Source organism: Mercenaria mercenaria, chromosome 7 (assembly GCF_021730395.1).
Source record: "Mercenaria mercenaria strain notata chromosome 7, MADL_Memer_1, whole genome shotgun sequence".
Lineage (NCBI taxonomy): Eukaryota > Metazoa > Mollusca > Bivalvia > Venerida > Veneridae > Mercenaria > Mercenaria mercenaria.
This window is the reverse complement of record NC_069367.1, coordinates 34907167-34926232: the sequence shown is the minus strand read 5'-3', so window position 1 is coordinate 34926232 and position 19066 is coordinate 34907167. Positions and strand designations below refer to the sequence as shown.

Sequence of the window (19066 nt, the reverse complement as noted above, 5' to 3'; positions counted from 1 at the left end):
CTAGATATCATCAAGGTGAACATTCTGACCAATTTTCATGAAGATCTCATGAAAAATATGGCCTCTAGAGAGGTCACAAGGTTTTTCTATTTTTAGATCTACTGACCTAGTTTTTGACCGCACCTGACCCAGTTTCGAACTTGACCTAGATATCATCAAGATGAACATTCTGACCAACTTTCATAAAGATCCCATGAAAAATGTGACCTCTAGAGTGGTCACAAGCAAAAGTTTACGGACGGACGGACGCACGGACGACGGACGCCACGCGATCACAAAAGCTCACCTTGTCACTTCGTGACAGGTGAGCTAAAAAGTTACTACTGAACACAAACAAGAAGGTCATCATGACCCTATATCGCTCACCTGTTAAACTTGGCCTTGGAATAATCAAGATAAACATTCTGACCAAGTTTCATGAAGATAGGGTCATAAATGTGGCCTCAAGAGTGTTAACAAGCTTTTGCTTTGATTTTAGCGGGTGACCTAGCTTTTGACCTTAGATGACCCAGTTTTAAATCTGGCATAGGAATCATCAAGATAAGCATTCTGACCAAGTTTCATGAAGACAGGGCCATAAATGTGGCCTCTAGGGTGTTAACAAGTTTTTCCTTTGATTTGACCTGGTGACCTAGTTTTTGACCCTACATGACCCAGTTTCAACTTGGCCTAGAGATCATAAAGATAAACATTCTGTGCAAAATTTGTAACAAATCAAAGCATAAATGAAACCTTTGTACCGCTGAAAGGGCCAAAATAGAAAATTTTGCCTATTTCAGTGGCAGTATCTCCAGAATCCATGATGGAATCTAGCCGGTTTTCGAAAGGAACCGAGATCTTATTGTGACTTCAGTTGTGTGTAAGTGTGGTTAAAATCGAATGTAAAGTGTCACTTCTATCGTGTTCACAAGGTAAAAATTAACAAAGTCAATCAGGGGCCGTAACTCCGGAACCTATGATTGGATCTGACAGATTCATCATGGAATCCAAGATCTATTGTTGTTAAAAGACAGTTTGCAAGTTTGTATCAAATCAAACCATAAATGAAGTCTCTATATGGCTGCAAAAGCCAAAACAGCAAATTTTGGCCCTTTAAGGGGCCATAACTCTGGAACCCATGTTGGGATGTAGCCAGTTTTCGAAAGGAACCGAGACATTATGCCAATACAAGTTGTGTGCAAGTTTGATTAAAGTTGATTGCAAAATGCAGTCTTTATCGTGTTCACAAGCCAAAATAGCAAATTTTGGCCCTTTAAGGGGCCATAACTCTGGAACCCATGACAGGATCTGGCCAGTTTTCGACAGGAACTGAGATATTATGCCAATACAAGATGTGTGCAAGTTTGATTAAAATCAATTGCAAAATGTGGTCTCTATCGTGTTCACAAAAAATTGTGGACGGACGGACTCCGACGGACAACAGACGAAGGGCGATCACAAAAGCTCACCTTGTCACTATGAGCTAAAAAAAGCATATTCATTTTCTGAACACAAAATAGTCTGCATTTTATTGTCTATCTGTCCTGCTCTGAAATTACTGGTAAATCGTTGTACAATTGGGCACCATATATATAATTATCTTGTGTGTTATAAGTAACAATGACATAATTTAGGTAACATGACCTCAGGTAATGAACCCCCAGGCATGTCTTCAGATGGGTAAAACCAATAACAATCTATAATCTGACTGGATTCTAATACAGAGCTGGGTTTCAACTCTGCAGCCAAGAGGGACAAATGACTCAAACTGACCCTAAATAACCAATGAAGCTTTTGAACAAAATATATTTACACTGGTACACCAGAGGTTTTGTCTGCCCTCACACACCACTATTTAACTCTGTCATAGAAATCTAAACTCAGTCATGTCTCTAACTGAAAGCTTTACAAAACGCTTAAAGTACAATCAACACGAAATACTGAATATAATTGCTGAATATGAGATTTTTGGGTCAAACTAAAACCTATATTCGTGTTATTACACATAAAACACTGCTATACAACTGCAAATACAAGTACACATAAAAGCTAGTTCTACACAATGGTGGGTTAAAATAAAACATACATTATGATCACAAGTAACACTGAAAGATAGAGTAAAGCTGCCTCTAAAAATAGTTACTGTTCCTCGTCATTTTAATTAACTTCAACCTATCATAAATATATTGTCGCTATTTTTTTTAAAACCTCGTACGTCAGGTTTGATCGCATTCCACTCCTTGACTGAAGACGCAAAAAAAAAAAAAATCACTGATTCATTTTTAATGCAGTTTTCCAAACAAAAAAATAATTAAAAACATTGGATATTTAGCATATTTCTTCTTGGTTATCTACTCTGATATTTACATAGATGGTAATATGGAAAACTAGCACTGATTCCTTTAAAAACTTGTAAACAAATATCCCCTATTTCTTCCAATCTTATTTTTTATCTTTTAATAACATTCTTTCTTGTTTCGTTTATCATTTATTACCTATTTTATTTCTACCACCTAGAACTCAACTACTTATGGTAAAGAAAAAAAAAACATTATTTCTAACAGCAGTTTTTAAGGAGTATAATATAAAATCTGGGTTGGAATATTTTGGGGGGAAAAAAATAACAATAACAATAACACAAAAAAAAGTTTTGGGGGGAAAAAGAATTAAAAAGTAACATAAAAAAGACAAGAACAGGCACTAAACAGTTAACAACACTACAAAAAATGTTTGTATAATTATATATTGATAAACCTGGCGTGATTCTATATTCCTTTCTTCCAACTACAATCAAGGGAGACAATAAAAAGAAAAGTGATCAAAAAGGTGAAAACTGTGATCCATATCTTCTTAAGGGTTACTCTAAAAGGTCACACATGATGTTCACTAAAAATGGCTATCAAGTTGGAGAAAACTTCATTTGATAGCATTTTTTTCTACTGCTCAGTACATATTTCATCAGTTTTTGTAAATGTTATATTAAAAGCCATTTTTCAGTGGTACGTAATATATTTATATAATGCAGGAATTTAAACATCCATCTGACACAAGAAATATAATTCCTAATTTTTATTTTTTATTTTTTTTTTTTTGGTTTACAATTTGAAATCTACAAATCCATGCCCACAAGAAACTGCCTCGTCTGAAGATACCACAAAATTTCATGCCCATAAAATGAAATAATTTGACAATGGTAACTGACACAAGGCATTTTGTCTCCATTCAATCAAGAGAACAATTACCTTCCCTGAAGTTTAAACTCAAGACCGCTCAACTAGACTTGAGTGCTCTTTGTACCAAGCTGAGCGGATGTTTGGGTTTTACTGTTTTCTCCAACTTAATGACTTTCTTGATGAAATAAAGTTTTACAGCAAAGAACAGACTTTGGTTAATAAAAGTTTGTGCTAAACAGGAGAAATGATTTCAGATTTTTGGGCTAAAATAAAGAAGAGGCTGATTTTTTAAAAAATAAATACACATGTGTAAACAACATTTGGTAAAAGTGTTTTACAGAACTGCAAAATCTGAAAAAAAGACTGACGGGTAAAATTAGGACAGATCAAACAATCATTTTAAGAAGCACTTGGTTGAAAGTACAGCCTAGTTGCCTAAATTCAATTGAGCCGTGCCATGGGAAAACCAACATAGTGGGTATGCGACCAGCATGGATCCAGACCAGCCTGCGCATCCGCGCAGTCTGGTCAGGATCCATGCTGTTCGTTAATAGTTTCTCCAATTCCAATAGGCTTTAAAAGCGAACAGCATGGAGCCTGACCAGACTGCGCGGATGCGCAGGCTGGTCTGAATCCATGCTGGTCGCATACCCACTATGTTGGTTTTCTCATGGCACGGCTCAATTTATTTATGTACCCAGTAACATACACTAAGGGTAAAGCATTCAATTCTGCAAAAGTCAAACGACTGATCCAATATAAATTTAGTAATATTCTTTCATTTACTTGATTAAATGAGACTATTGCTTAATGTTCACTTTTTGTTTTGTTTTAAATTTCGAATTACTGTTGGATGACTTACAAAAGTTTTACACAAAGAAAAAAAATACTTCTGAACAATTTATAAAAAAACAACATAAAAGATAAAGAAAAAATCCAGCTCAGAACTGTTTCTTTGATGAAATTTCTCCAAAAAAAGAAAGAATCATAAACAAAAGCATAAATTGTATTGTGATTAAGTTAAAAAAAAAAAGTAAACAATATTTACCTGGAGAACAGGGAAGTTTAGTATGTACTGCAAATCAGATACTGTTGCAAGACCAACTTTAAATCTAAATAATTTAAATCATAAACCATAATTTTTTCTCATCAAAGTAAATAAAACCCTTTGGTGTTTTTTTTTTAGGTCTTATTTTTGTAGTGTCCAAAATAAGTGAAATTAGTGAAATTAAATCTGTTGCGACTGATACTGATTTCACAGTAGTGATAGTCAGTGTGCAAAGTTAAAACTGTTCAGCACACCACACTCAATATGGAGGTAGGTCTTGTAATATTGACATACCTCTAAAAGACGTCCTGATGGGTATAACCTGTCCAGGTACTCGGATGCTCCTGTTGCCAATGGAAACAACTCCTGTTCTACTGAGCTGTATGTAAGGGAGGCAACTTTTACTCTGTAAGAGAAATTACATTTTAGAGCAGTTCTCTTCCATTACAATTCAATACCACTTTTTAACAGTTTTTTTCAGACAGTAGGCAATAAACCTAGCCAGTGTTCCTGGATTCTGTTCCAGTATTAACCTGTTCACAAGATATTGCTAACTTCTCCGCATGTATCAGAAGTGAAGGATGATATAACTTAACACAAAATCTTATAACAAATCATCTCAAAGAACACATTACAATAAATGTGTTCACTTATTACTTATTTTAAAATCTCCCATGCTGAAAGCTTATTTGAATCACTCGGGTCAGCTATGAACTAATACTGTTTCCAATCAGAAATCAAAAGCCTAAAAATCAGCATTCTAAAACCTGAAATGTTCTTTTTCTATCGAGTTAGGGAAATTCTGACAGCCAAACCCTAAACTCAGGACCGGTCCTGAAAATCCTAGGCATGCTTATAAGAAATTGTCTACACCCTAACTGGTTCAAACTTTTAACAAGAGGACCATGATGGTCCTGAATCGCTCACCTCTTCCCACATGACCCAGTTTTGAGTATGACGTTGTTTTTTCAATTATTTGACATAGTGACCTAGTTTTTGAGCTCATGTGACCCAGTTTTGAACTTGACCTAGATATTATCAAGATAAAAATTCTGACCAATTTTCATGAAGATCCATTGAAAAATATGGTCTCTAGAGAGGTCACAAGGTTTTTCTATTATCTGACCTACTGACCTAGTTTTCGAAGGTATGTGACCCTGTTTTGAACTTTACCTAGATATCATCAAGGTGAACATTCTCACTAATTTTCATGAAGATCTCATGAAAAATATGGCCTCTAGAGAGGTCACAAGGTTTTTCTATTTTTATACCTACTGGCCTAGTTTTTGATCGCACGTGACCCAGTTTCGAAACTGACCAAGATATCATCAAGGTGAACATTCAGATCAATTTTCATGAAGATCCATTGAAAAATATGGCCTCTAGAGAGTTCAAAAGATTTTAATTATTTTAGACCTACTGACCTAGTTTTTGACCGCAGTTGACCCAGTTTCTAACTTGACCTAGATATCATCAAGATGAACATTCAGACCAACTTTCATACAGATCCCATGAAAAGTATGGCCTCTAGAGAGGTCACAAGGTTTTTTTATTATTTGACCTACTGCCCTAGTTTTTGAAGGCACATGATCCAGTTTCAAACTTGACCTAGATATCATCAAGGTGAACATTCTGACCGATTTTTATGGAGATCCATTCACAAGTATGGCCTCTAGAGAGGTCACAAGGTTTTTTCTATTTTTAGACCTAATGACCTAGTTTTTGACCGCACATGACCCTGTTTCGAATCTGACCTAGATATCATCAAGATGAACATTCAGACCAATTTTCATACAGATCCCATGAAAAATATGGCCTTTAAAGAGGTCACAAGGTTTTTCTATTATTTGACCTACTGACCTAGTTCTTGAAGGCACGTGACCCACTTTCGAATTTGACCTAGATATTATCAAGATGAACATTCAGACCAACTTTCATACAGATCCCATGAAAAATATGGCCTCTAGAGAGGTCACAAGTTTTTTCTATTATTTGACCTACTGACCTAGTTTTTGATGGCACATGACCCACTTTCGAACTTGACCTAGATACTATCAAGGTAAACATTCTGACCAATTTTCATGAAGATCTCATGAAATATATGGCCTCTAGAGAGGTCACAAGGTTTTTCTATTTTTAGACCTACTGACCTAGTTTTTGACCGCACATGACCCAGTTTCGAACTTGACCTAGATATCATCAAGGTGAACATTCAGACCAACTTTCATACAGATCCCATGAAAAATATGGCCTTTAGAGAGGTCACAAGGTTTTTCTATTATTTGACCTACTGACCTAGTTTTTGAAGGCACGTGACCCAGTTTCGAACTTGACCTAGATATCATCAAGGTGAACGTTCTGACTAATTTTCATGAAGATCTTGTGAAATATATGGTCTCTAGAGAGGTCACAAGGTTTTTCTATTTTTAGACCTACTGACCTAGTTTTTGAGGGCACGTGACCCAGTTTCAAACTTGAACTAGATATCATCAAGGTGAACATTCTGACCAATTTTCATGAAGATCTTGTGAAATATATGGCCTCTAGAGAGGTCACAAGGTTTTTCTATTTTTAGACCTACTGACCTAGTTTTTGACGGTACGTGACCCAGTTTCGAAACTGACCTAGATATCATCAAGATGAACATTCTGACCAACTTTCATAAAGATCCCATGAAAAATGTGACCTCTAGAGTGGTCACAAGCAAAAGTTTCAGGACGCACTGACGACGGACACCGCGTGATCACAAAAGTTCACCTTGTCACTTTGTGACAAGTGAGCTAAAAAATCGTGTTTAACAACTTGCACGCACCACTACATCACTACTCCCTTAAATTTAACTTACATTTTTATTAAGGCAGATGCCACTTCCACAAATTTCTGCAGGGCTTCTGTTTCCTCAGCATTCAGAGAGTCCGGTTTCTGTGCTGCCATCGGCTCCAGCTTCTGTTTCTCTGACCATGACTTTAATACTGTTTCAAATGACTGTAATAATGCATATAAAATTTGTGAAATCATTTTAATTTAGATGGTTTAAAATTTCGTTGTTTATGCTAAAATAACTTTTTCTGACATTGGTACATCAATCCGTGAATTTCAAATTTTAAACATAAAGTTCATAGAAAATTTACATATTTATTAGACTTTTACTTTGTGGCTTGACACAACCAGAAAATCCAGGAAATTTAGCAGTTTGGTTTGGGTTTGTAGGGGTTAACCTCACACAGACACAATTATCAGTCATACAGCGACATTCTAGCTTTTCACATTGGAGGAAGACCCTAGGTGCTCTTTCATGCCTTATTTCAAGCAAAAGAGGGCACATGGGTAGAACCATTGTCTTCCATATGCCAGTTGGATTGCTTCCTCATTTAAAAAATTTCTACACCTAAAGCGAAATCTGAACCCACAGCATGAAGGGCAAAAGGTTAGAAGTTTGTGACTTGACCACTCAGCCACGAAGGCCCAATGACTTGAGAATATAAATGATTTTATAATAAAGCAATCTTTCAATCTACAGTGTAAAAGACTTAAGGGCATTTCTGGGAGTTGCTGGTTTGTTACTTAATGATTCCCCTTTTGGTTTAAATATAAAGCTGAATAGATGCAAACAGTATCTAACACTACCCGTTGGTCAAAACAATGTTATCAGTTGCTAAAAAGCTAAAATGTCAGCTTCTTCCTAAAGGAAGGGGAAATGCAATGAAAACAGAGATGCCTGCTTACAAGACTTAGTAAGAACATGGAAAGTAAAGAAACCAACTCAATTCATGTCATAAGGAGATTTTCAACCATTAACAGAGGAGGAAGACCCCCAGGTGCCCCTCTGTGCATTAATTCAGACATTTGGTGGACCCCTGGGTAGAATCAACGGCTGTCTGCAAGCCAGTAAGATGACTTCCTCTCATGACAACCATGACAGGGCTCAAACCCACAAACGTGATTGGGTAAATGATTCCAAGTTAGGGACATTTGCCTCTTGGCCAAAGCGGCCAAAACTTATTTAAGAAATGAAATAGTTACCCTATCTCTGGTAAGCATCTGTGCCCGATTTTTATGGACAATACGTATATAACCTGGAGGCTGTATCCAGGCCTCTCCATCAACTTGTACAGGTACACCCTCATCTCCCATAATCATAATCTTCACTGTACGACACTGTAATTGTCATAAAAAATATGCTTCAGTCTTTGTTGTGTTTAGTTTAAACATATTCATTTCGAAAATAACATCAAATCAAACTTTTACAGGTATGCATATATAACACAAATACGAAAGGGATCAGAACGAAAGAAAACTTAATAGTTCCTCTCCCTGTGTTGTGTTTAAAAACAAGAACTGTTGGAGGTCAGCAAAGCTCCACTACTCAAAATTCTTGTCATTAAGAAAACTATGTGTGTGTTTTTGTGTTCAGGTTTAGAATCCTCATCAGCAATTTTTCTGTCATATAAATGATACTGCCTACTTGTAGCTGTGCGCAGAATGCCCAAATTTATAGTGCTGCCTCACTTGATATCACGCCATAGACAAGTGACATGATACCCAATCCAGTCATATTATACCGACATTGGTCTGACTAGTCCTAGAACTATCTTCTTAACCCTTACCATGCTAAATTTCTACAATGGACTGGTCCATCGTTCAGTTTGGGCAATACCATTTATCATTTGAAGGGGTGTTTACTGAAAATTTACTGACTGAATAGCGAACAGTGTAGACCATGATCAGACTGCACAGATGTGCAGGCTGATCTTGGTCTACACTGGTCGCAAAGGCAGAATCAATCGTGTCCAGGATGATAAGGGTTAATATTGAGCACCAATTAAAGAAGCTACTAGTATCATTTTTTACTTCTTTGGTATGACATGGCCAGGGAGTGAACCCACAAACTCCCACATTCTAAGCGGGCACTCTAACACAAGGCTACTTAGGCAGTAAACACATACCTGTGCTATTCTATGATGTTGTAAATCTAATACTCGAGACACAGCCAGCTGTGTACTCCCAAATACTGCTACAACTTCAAGAATCTTATCATCAAAACTTGGAGCCGAGAAAGTCTGAAAGCAAACAACAACAACCCCTATGTCAAGTTTGATGATAATAGAGGTAATAGTTAAGAAGATCTAGTGAAATTGAAAAGCTTGCCATAACAATTCAACCTGAAAGCTATGGCAGCAAAAAATATTGTATCAAGTATGACTTCCCTTCTTTGAATTAATAAAGTTAAAACTGTTACAAGAGGGCCATGATGGCCCTATATCGCTCACCTGTTATCATTGCACTTAAGGACAAGTCTTCAAGGTCAAAAGATCATAATAGAAATCAATCAAAAGAATTATGAGAAAATATAGTTGAAATTTTCTTTAAGTAACTTTAAAAACAAGATTTGAAAACTTGTTGTAGAGGTCCACTAGGCAATGCTACATGTCAAATATCTAAGCTCTTCTGGTTTATTTTTAGAAAATTTTGAAGATTTTTCTATGTACAATCAAGTAACCCCATGGGGCAGGGTCAATTTGACCCCAGGGGTCATGATTTGAATAAACTTTGTAAAAGTCTAATAGGCAATGCTACATGTCAATATCTAAGATCTAGGCCTTCTGGTTTATTTTTAGAATTTTTTAAAAAGATTTTCCTATGTAAAATCAAGTGACCCCTGGGGCGGAGTCAATTTTGACCCCGGGGGACCAGGTTTGAACAAATTTTGTAGAGGTCCACTAGGCAATGCCACATGTCAAATATCTAGTCTCTAGGCCTTCTAGTTTATTTTTAGAAAATTTTTGAAGATTTTCCTATGTAAAACCAAGTGACCCCTGGGGCGGGGTCAATTTTGACCCAGGGGGTCATGATATGAACAAATTTTGTAGAGGTCCACTAGGTAATGCTACATGTGAAATATCTAAGCTCTAGGCCTTCTGGTTTATTTTTAGAAAACTTTTGAAGATTTTCCTATGTAAAGTCAAGTGACCCCTAGGGCGGGGTCAATTTTGACCCCCGGGTCATAATTTGAACAACTTTACTAAAGGTCCACTAGGCAATGCTACATGTCAAATATCTAAGCTCTAGGACTTCTGGTTTTTGAGAAGAAGATTTTTTAAATATTTTCCTATGTAAAATCAAGTGACCCCTGGGGTGGGGTCAATTTTGACCCCGGGGGCCATGATTTGAACAAATTTTAGTAGAGGTCCACTAGGCAATGCTACATGTCAAATATCTAAGCTCTAAGGCTTCTGGTTTTTGAGAAGAAGATTTTTTAAGATTTTCTTATGTAAAATCAAGTGACCCCTGGGGCCGGGTCAATTTTGACCCCAGGGTCATGATTTGAACAAATTTGGTAGAGGTCCACCAGGCAATGCTTCACACCAAATATCTAAGCTCTAGGGCTTCTGGTTTTTGAGAAGAAGATTTTTAAAGTTTTTCCTTTCGGTTGCCATGGCAACCAGTGTTCTGCATGGAATTCAATTCTTTGAACAATTTTGAAAGGGGGCCATCCAAGGAACATCCCTATGAAGTTTCATCAAAATTGGCCTGTTGGTTTAGGAGGAGATGTTGTTTAAAGGAAAGTGTGGACGGACGGACGGACGGACGGACGGACGGACAGACGGACGGACGGACGGACGGACGGACGGACGCCGGACGGTGAGCGATCACAATACCTCACCCTGAGCACTTTGTGCTCAGGTGAGCTAAAAAGTTACCAATTTTATTTGCCAACAATTTTTTAGAAACATTTCTTCATGTTATGTCAGCTATGCATGATTAGTTTTTCAATAATTATTAGTATATTTGTAGACCATTATCAGTATGTTTTAAGATTAGAATTAACAATATTTTAACAATGGTCAAGTATTTACTGGATCAAACAGAAAACTTACATCAACCTCTTTGGTACCACCCCAGAAGTTTGATCCCCCTCCAAAGCTGAAAATAAAAGCATGTGTTTAAACATTCATCATTGACAAAATTAATCATGTAAAACCATGCATGTTACAAAATAAGCAATAAAATGAAAGAAAGTCTTTAATCGCAATGATTGTGTCATACACCTTTTTTTGTTTGTGTGTTTTGCTTTTAGTCACATCCACACAATGAAGGTCATATTTGAAAGGCGAAGGTAGAGACCTTCAACATGTCAACATAACACAAATTCAGGCTAGGGGCCTCCATGGCAGAGTGGTTAAGGTTGCTGACTTCAAATCACTTGGCCCTTACCAATGTGGTTTCGAGCCTCATACAGGGCGTTAAATTCTTCATGTGAGGAAACCATCAAGCTGGCTTTCGGAAGGTTGGTGGTTCAACTCACGGCATGAAATTATGCACGGAGTGGCACCTGGGTTCTTCCTCCACCATCAAAGCTGCGAAGTTGCCATCTGACCTACAATTGTGTCGATGCGATGTTAAACTAGGGCTGTCATCGATAGAAACGATATCGATGTATCAACGAAATTTTTTTGTCGATCGATTATCGATTCCCATTTTCAAAAATCGATATTTTACAGAGAGAAAAAACTACCCAAATAAACACTCAGACCCTAAAAAACAACTAAAGTTCACAAAATTGTAAATTTGGATAAATGCAAAAAAAGGAGTGAAGGCAAAATAAAAATGAAAGATGTTATTGATTTTTATGTATTTTATTAATACAAATACACAACAATCAAACAGAAATATGGGAAGTAGGCAATAAAACTACAAATAGCATTTACAGGAAGGTATATAGTATGCATAATGCATATGAACAAATAGGTCGTTAATCTAACTTAATAATCAATATATCGATGTATCGTCGATATTTGTCTTCTGATATATCGGTATCGCCGATACGCCTAAGACCCAATCAATGACAGCCCTATGTTAAACCCAACAAAAACAAAATCAAACAAAAAACACAACTTCAGGCACTAACAATACTACTTAACTCGATAGATTTTTTTTGCAAATACCGTGCTGTTTCAAACCACTGCAGTGAGGCACAGATGGTTAAATGTAAGAGACATTTACCTATCATTTCACACAGTTTTGTTGCAATCCTATATTTCTTTCAAAACTAAGTTTTGTACTGTGAAATCATTTAATTTTGCGGACATGAAATTTTGTCATTTCAGCAAAGTGACCATTTCTTGCGACAAAAATTCCTGGATTTTAAATGTTACAGATAAAATAAACAAGAATTGCATTTGTTTGTAGAGATTAAATTTCCTGCAGTGAAGCAACCATGAAATCCAAGAAAACAAGAGCTCATAGAACACAAAATGGCCCCCTTGATGCATTCAGTAGCTGCACAAGGAACAGAAATTTTCAGGTCATTGTCACCTTGGCCTTTAACCTACTGAAATCAAAATCAATAGGGGTCATCTGCTGGTCATGATCAACCTCCCTATTAAGTTTCATGATCCTAGGCCCAAGCATTCTCAAGTTATTATCCGGAAACAGTTTAACTGTTCTGGGTCACTGTGACCTTGACCTTTCACCTACTGACCTCAAATCATTAGAGGTTATCTACTGGTCATGATCAACCTCCCTATTAAGTTTCGTGACCCTAGGCCCAAGCGTTCTAAAGTTATTGTCGAGAAACCGTTTAACTGTTCCGTGTCATTGTGACCTTGACCTTTGACCTACTGATCTCAAAATCAATAGGGGTCATCTGCTGATCATGACCAACCTCCCTATCAATTTTCATGATCCTAGGCCCAAGCGTTCTTGAGTTATCATCTGGAAACCGATTGGTCTACATACCGACTCACATCTACATAACAATATACCCCTCCTTCTTCGATAAGGGGCATAATTAATCCCTAACGAATATTATTATCTTCACAGTATATTTTTTAAAAGGACATGTTAATACCTTGGAATATTGAGAATGACAATTCCCTGAAGACTTGGTAGTGGAATTCGTTGACCATCACACTCGAGTTGGACCCGTTGATCAAAATTTTTATATGTCTTTTGCAATATCTCCTTCCCACCTAGCACTCCGTACCACATGAGGTTCTTTGTTCGACTCCTACAACAAAGGATAATCTTTATAACAAGAGCTGTCCGTAAGACAGTTAGCTCGATTTTTCTCAGTGCTTGACTCTGAATTTAAGCTTTGCCAGTAAAAAAAAATCCAAGTTCAAAAGGGGCATAACTCTGTTAAAATTCAAATTATTGTTATGAGGATTGTGTCTCCTGGTGTAGACTTTGATAGTAAATAACTATTTTGAGTTTCAAGTCAAAAGCTTTAATAGTAACAGAGATATTTGACTTTATCAAAACATTTAACAAAAAAATCTAAGTTAAAAGGGGCATAATTTTGTCAAAATTCAAACCAGATTCATAGGAATTGTGTCTCCTGGTGTAGACTTTGATAGTAAATAACTATTTAGATTTATGGGGATTATTGTCCTGAAGTAGACTTTGATGGTAAATAAGTATTTTAAGTTTCAAGTCAAAAGCTTTGATAGTAACAGAGATATTTGACTTCATCAAAAACTTTAACTAAAAATTCTAAGTTAAAAAGGGACATAATTCTGTCAAAATTCAAACCAGAGTTATAGGAATTGTGTCTCCTGGTGTAGACTTTGATAGTAAATAACTATTTTGAGTTTCAAGTCAAAAGCTTTAATAGTAACAGAGATATTTGACTTAATCAAAAATTTTAACAAAATTTCTAAGTTAAAAAGGGGCATAATTCTGTCAAAATTCAATTCAGTGTTATGGGGATTGTTTCTCCTGGTGTAGACTTTGATAGTTAATAAGTATTTTAAGTTTCAAGTCAATAGCTTTGATAGTAACAGTGATATTTGCCTTTATCAAAAACTTTAACAAAAAAATCTAAGTTAAAAAGGGGCATAATTCTGTCAAAATTCAATCAGAGTTACGGGGATTGTTTCTCCTGGTGTAGACTTTGATAGTAAATAACTATTTTAAGTTTCAAGTCAATAGCTTTGACAGTAACAGAGATATTTGACTTTATCAAAAACTTTAACCAAAAATTCCAAGTTAAAAAAGGGCATAATTCTGTCAAAATTCAACCAGAGTTATGGGGATTATTTCTCCTGGTGTAGACTTTGATAGTAAATAACTATTTTAAGTTTCAAGTCAATAGCTTTGATAGTAACAGAGATATTTGACTTTATCAAAAACTTTAACCAAAAATTCTAAGTTAAAAAGGGGCATAATTCTGTATAAGTTCAAACAGAGTTATGGGGATTGTTTCTCCTGGTGTAGACTTTGATAGTAAATAACTATTTCAAGTTTCAAGTTAATAGCTTTGATAGTAACAGAGATATTTGACTTTATCAAAAACTTCAACCAACGCAGACGCCGACGTCGAGCTAAAAATGCATTTGTGAGCCAACATGATAAAAAGAGCAATCTTAGTTTATGCTTTGTTTAGATACTTAACATAGGCAAACTGAATATTTGGGTTTTTAAGCCTAATACTAAATTTCAGACTTGAAACCTTTAGGAATATGGGCCTAGATCATGTTACCTACCTGCATTTTTCTGGATGTTCATCCCGTTTGTTCTGGAAGTCCAATGTGATCTTCGCATCGAGGCCAATACCTAGGTAGTTGTTCATTACACACTTTTCTGTATACTCCTCCCTGCAAAAGCAAGAAAATTCGCATATATCTCACAACACAAAACTATGCACCACTTACAAATTATTTGATTTTGTTTTGGAAAAGAATTTATAGATTTCATAATTTTCAAGTTAAACAACTCGTAGAACATGAAATGCCCCCTTGATGCATTCAGTAACTGCACAAAGAACAGAAATTATTTGGTCACTGTGCACTGGACCTTTGCACTGACTTCAAATCAACAATAATGGGTCATTTACCAGTCATAAGTGACCTCCGTATCAAATGTGGTCTTAGACCAAAGCATTCTCTAGATAATTGGCAAAAAAAGTTCTACTGGTCTGGGTCAATGTGACCTTGACCTTTGACCTACTGATCTCAAAATCAATAGGGGTCATCTGCTGGTCATGATCAACCTCCCTATTAAGTTTTGTGATCCTAAGCCCAAGCATCTCAAGTTATTGTCTGGAAACGGTTTAACTGTTCCGGGTCACTGTGACCTTGACCTTTTACCTACTGATCCCAAAATCAATAGGGTCATCTGCTGGTCATGATCAACCTCCCTATTAAGTTTCGTGACCCTAGGCCCAAGTGTTTTCAAGTTATCGTCCGGAAACGGTTTAACAGTTCCTGGTCACTGTGACCTTGACCTTTGACCTACTGATCTCAAAATCAATAGGGGTCGTCCGCTGTCATGATCAACCTCCCTATTAAGTTTCGTGATTAAAGGCCCAAGCATTATCAAGTCATTGTCCGGAAAACGTTGTTCCGGGTCACTGTGACCTTGACCTTTGACCTACTGATCTCAAGATCAGGTGGTCATTTGCTGGCCATGATCAACCTCTCTATTAAGTTTCGTGATCCTAGGCCCAAGCGTTCACGAGTTATTGTCCGGAAACCGTTTAACTGTTCCTTGTCATTGTGACCTTGACCTTTGACCTACTGATCTCAAAATCAATAGGGGTCATCTGCTGGTCATGACCGAACTCCCTATCAACTTTCATTATCCTAGGCCCAAGCGTTCTTGAGTTATCATCCGGAAACCGATTGGTCTATTGACCGACCGACCGACAAACAGACAGTCCAACCGACTGACATCAGCAAAACAAAATACCCCTCCTTCTTTGAAGGGGGGCATAATAAATGGCTATTTCTGATCAGAATAGCGTCTGTTGGATGAGTGAATGGGAAATGTATATGAACCCACTTAAATTTTAATTATCCACATACTTTAAGGAAAATTTTCATGTTTGCATGAATACTTGTATAACTGTTTAATGGCAGCCACACTGAAAGTAAGTTTGCATATCATTTTGTATTATTTACTCTTTGTGTGTTGACTTCACTAAATAATGAGTTTATTATTATATTATAACTAGAGGTGCTTTTGAGAAAAGCGCATGTCTCCCACAACTGCCTAATCATCTGAATAGTAAGTCTGTCTTTACTGTTTACGTGTTGGAGTAAGTGGCCTATTGGTAATTCACATGTTGGAGCAACCAGCCTATTGGTAATTATGTTCAAGGGCCATAATTCTGAAGTGCCTGGGCCGATCTGGCTAGCTATCGAACTTGGCCGAGGACTTATTGGCAAACAAATTTTGTTCAAGTTTGGTGAAGATCGGATGAGAAATGTTCGACTTAAGTGTGGACAAGATTTTTGACAGACAGACTGACACACACACACACACACACACACACAGACACACACACAGACAGGAGTAAATCAATATGTCTCCCACACCACTGTGTGGTGGGAGACATAATTACTAGAATAATTTTTACCATAGACGATCAACACAGAGGTCATTCAGTCTGTTGACTAAATCACACAGCCTTTCATGTTGCATAAAAGCAGGCTCTGTTGTGTTATAAGAAATCAATATATCAAACTGCCAAACTTACAATGGAATTTCTTCTTCAAGAAGTGGTGAGGCTGCAGCACACAGTGCATCAGCATTGGCCAGTAGTACTTTACTGATAAAACTCCCTCCTGCAAGTTTCCCTGCTATAGAGCTGCTTAAACCTGCAAAAAAAAAAATACGTACATCTTCATTAGATACATGAAAACCCTTCCTATTTTTCCCTTCCATCCACAGGGGAATCATTAAGGTCAAATACTTTTTGAGATACATGCGATACAAACTTGTATGCCCTTTATTCACATTTTTTACTAAATCAAAGATGGACGGACTGCCAGAGGTACGAAAAATGTCAAATCTAAGTCTCCCCCCTACTCCCTCCCCCTTATATTTTGGGCACAAGAGATTTTCTGAATGAAAAAAAAACAAAACTAAATAGAATCAATGGATAAAGTATGAAAATACATAATTCAAATAACTCGAGTCAGGACCTTAAGCTATCAACCCTTCAACATACTGTATAGCTGCATTATCAGAACAACTTTCATGAAAAAGTAAGCCATCGTGCATCTTTAACGAAGCTACCACCTAAAATTCCCTGTTAATGAAATGCTCAACCCTTACCCTGCTAAATTTCTATAATGAACTTGTCCATTTTTCGATTTGGACAGTACCATTAACTGTTAAAAGGGGTGCATACCAAAAAGATACTGACTGAATGGCAAACAGTGCAGGTCATGATCAGACTGCATGGATGTGCAGGCTGATCATGATCTGCACTGGTCGCAAAGGCAGAATCATTCGTGTCCAGCTTGATAAGGGTCAATCTTGCCAGTAAACCAAAACATTCTTTCAAATCATTCCTCTTAGCATGCCAAAGTCTTTCATTCATGTTTAAACTGGATTAATAATATATCTGGATCTTGTAGAATAAAATTGAAGCTTTATTCTACAAGATCCAGGTGGCAAAAATGTATTGTTCCATTGTAAAAAAAAAAAACAATTTTGAGAAAAAAAAATAAATTTTTTTTGAAATTTTACAACTTTTTGCAGGTAAACGTGCTTTTATATATCCCTGAAGTTTTATAACAATCCATACACAAATAGAGTCAAGATAGTATTTTTTAAAACTTTAAATTTTAAAAATGGCTGAAATTTACAATGAGAAACACTACCATCAAAATTCTTTTTTCAAAACAGATAACAGTAATTTGAAAATTTAAAATGTTCCTATTACAACCTTAAGAGTTCCTTTATTTATTTTCTGTTTTTTTTTTTGTTTTGGGTTAAACGCCATTTTTCAACAGTATTTCAGTTATGTAACAGCGGGCAGTTAACCTGAACAGTGTTCCTGGATTATGTACCAGTACAAACCAGTTCTCTGCAAGTAACTGCCAACTTCCCCACAAGAATCAGAGGTGGATGACTAATGATAGCAGACACAATGTCTATATCAAATTATCATGGAGAACATACGTCCCGCCCAGGGATCACAACCCCGCGATCCGCAGATCTGCGCTCTCCCTACTGAGCTAAGCAGCCGGGTTCAGAGTTCTTAAGAATAATTTATAATATACAGTCTTATATATACAAACAAATCAAGGAAAAGCCTTGTTACCGAAAAGGTGGATCAGACAGTTATTTACCGATCTGCTTTTTGTTCTTTTTCTGATTTCAAGAAAGAATCTTTAAACACCTGCAGAATAAAATCAACAAATACAGTTCTTAGAAAGCTAGAACAAAGCTCATGCAGGTTTCCGCTAAAAATATTTGAGTTACAAAAAATGGAGATTTAAGTTTTCTTCTGGTATGGATGTTTTCTTGCCACTTGGTAACCAATTCAAAAATAAAAAAGAACTTAATCCAAATATTCAGAGAATAGATAGAGCTGTTGGACTGGCCAATTCGTCGGCATTGGCATCCCAATTAGGTTAAGTATGTAAGCTGCTATCTGAGTAACCACTTACAGGAATGGACTGAAACTTAATACACTTGTTCACTGTGCTGATATGCAGTGCACAAATTCCATAACTCTGTTTTGCATTTTTACAAAATGCTCTTTTTTGACATTTCATATTCATTCAGTGACAAGGCTGTTGATTAGTTAAGCATTGCTGTCCTCCGACAGCTCTTGTTTGGTTGTGAAGTCACCCTGACATAGCTCAGGTCCTATGGTGACTTTGCAGCTTTAAATTAACCCTTAGCCTGCTAAATTTCTACAAGAGCTGTCACAGGAGACAGCGCGCTCGACTATTTCGATGCTGGATAGTGAAACTGGGCACATCTGAGGAAACTAGAGCTGTCACTGGTGTGTTTAATGACTCCAATTGTGGATGAAGATATTGCACATTATAGCCTGAGTCTATGTAAAAAATTCAACTTAAAGTAATAAGAGAGGTAAAGATAAAATGTATCAAAACACTATATA

General features: G+C 36.6%; 1 protein-coding gene across 2 annotated transcripts in view; it reads right to left on the bottom strand.

The window, feature by feature from the left end:
* Positions 1-19066, bottom strand: part of LOC123554431 (diacylglycerol kinase delta-like) — a 110776-nt gene that overhangs the window by 19545 nt on the left and 72165 nt on the right. For both annotated transcript variants that reach the window (XM_045344574.2, XM_053548094.1), the window contains 8 exons: positions 16682-16802; positions 14688-14798; positions 13052-13210; positions 11079-11124; positions 9147-9260; positions 8224-8358; positions 7046-7185; positions 4495-4606 (listed from right to left, as the gene is read on the bottom strand). In XM_045344574.2, the coding sequence (XP_045200509.2) occupies positions 4495-4606; positions 7046-7185; positions 8224-8358; positions 9147-9260; positions 11079-11124; positions 13052-13210; positions 14688-14798; positions 16682-16802 (938 nt within the window). The remainder of the gene's footprint in view (positions 1-4494; positions 4607-7045; positions 7186-8223; positions 8359-9146; positions 9261-11078; positions 11125-13051; positions 13211-14687; positions 14799-16681; positions 16803-19066) is intronic.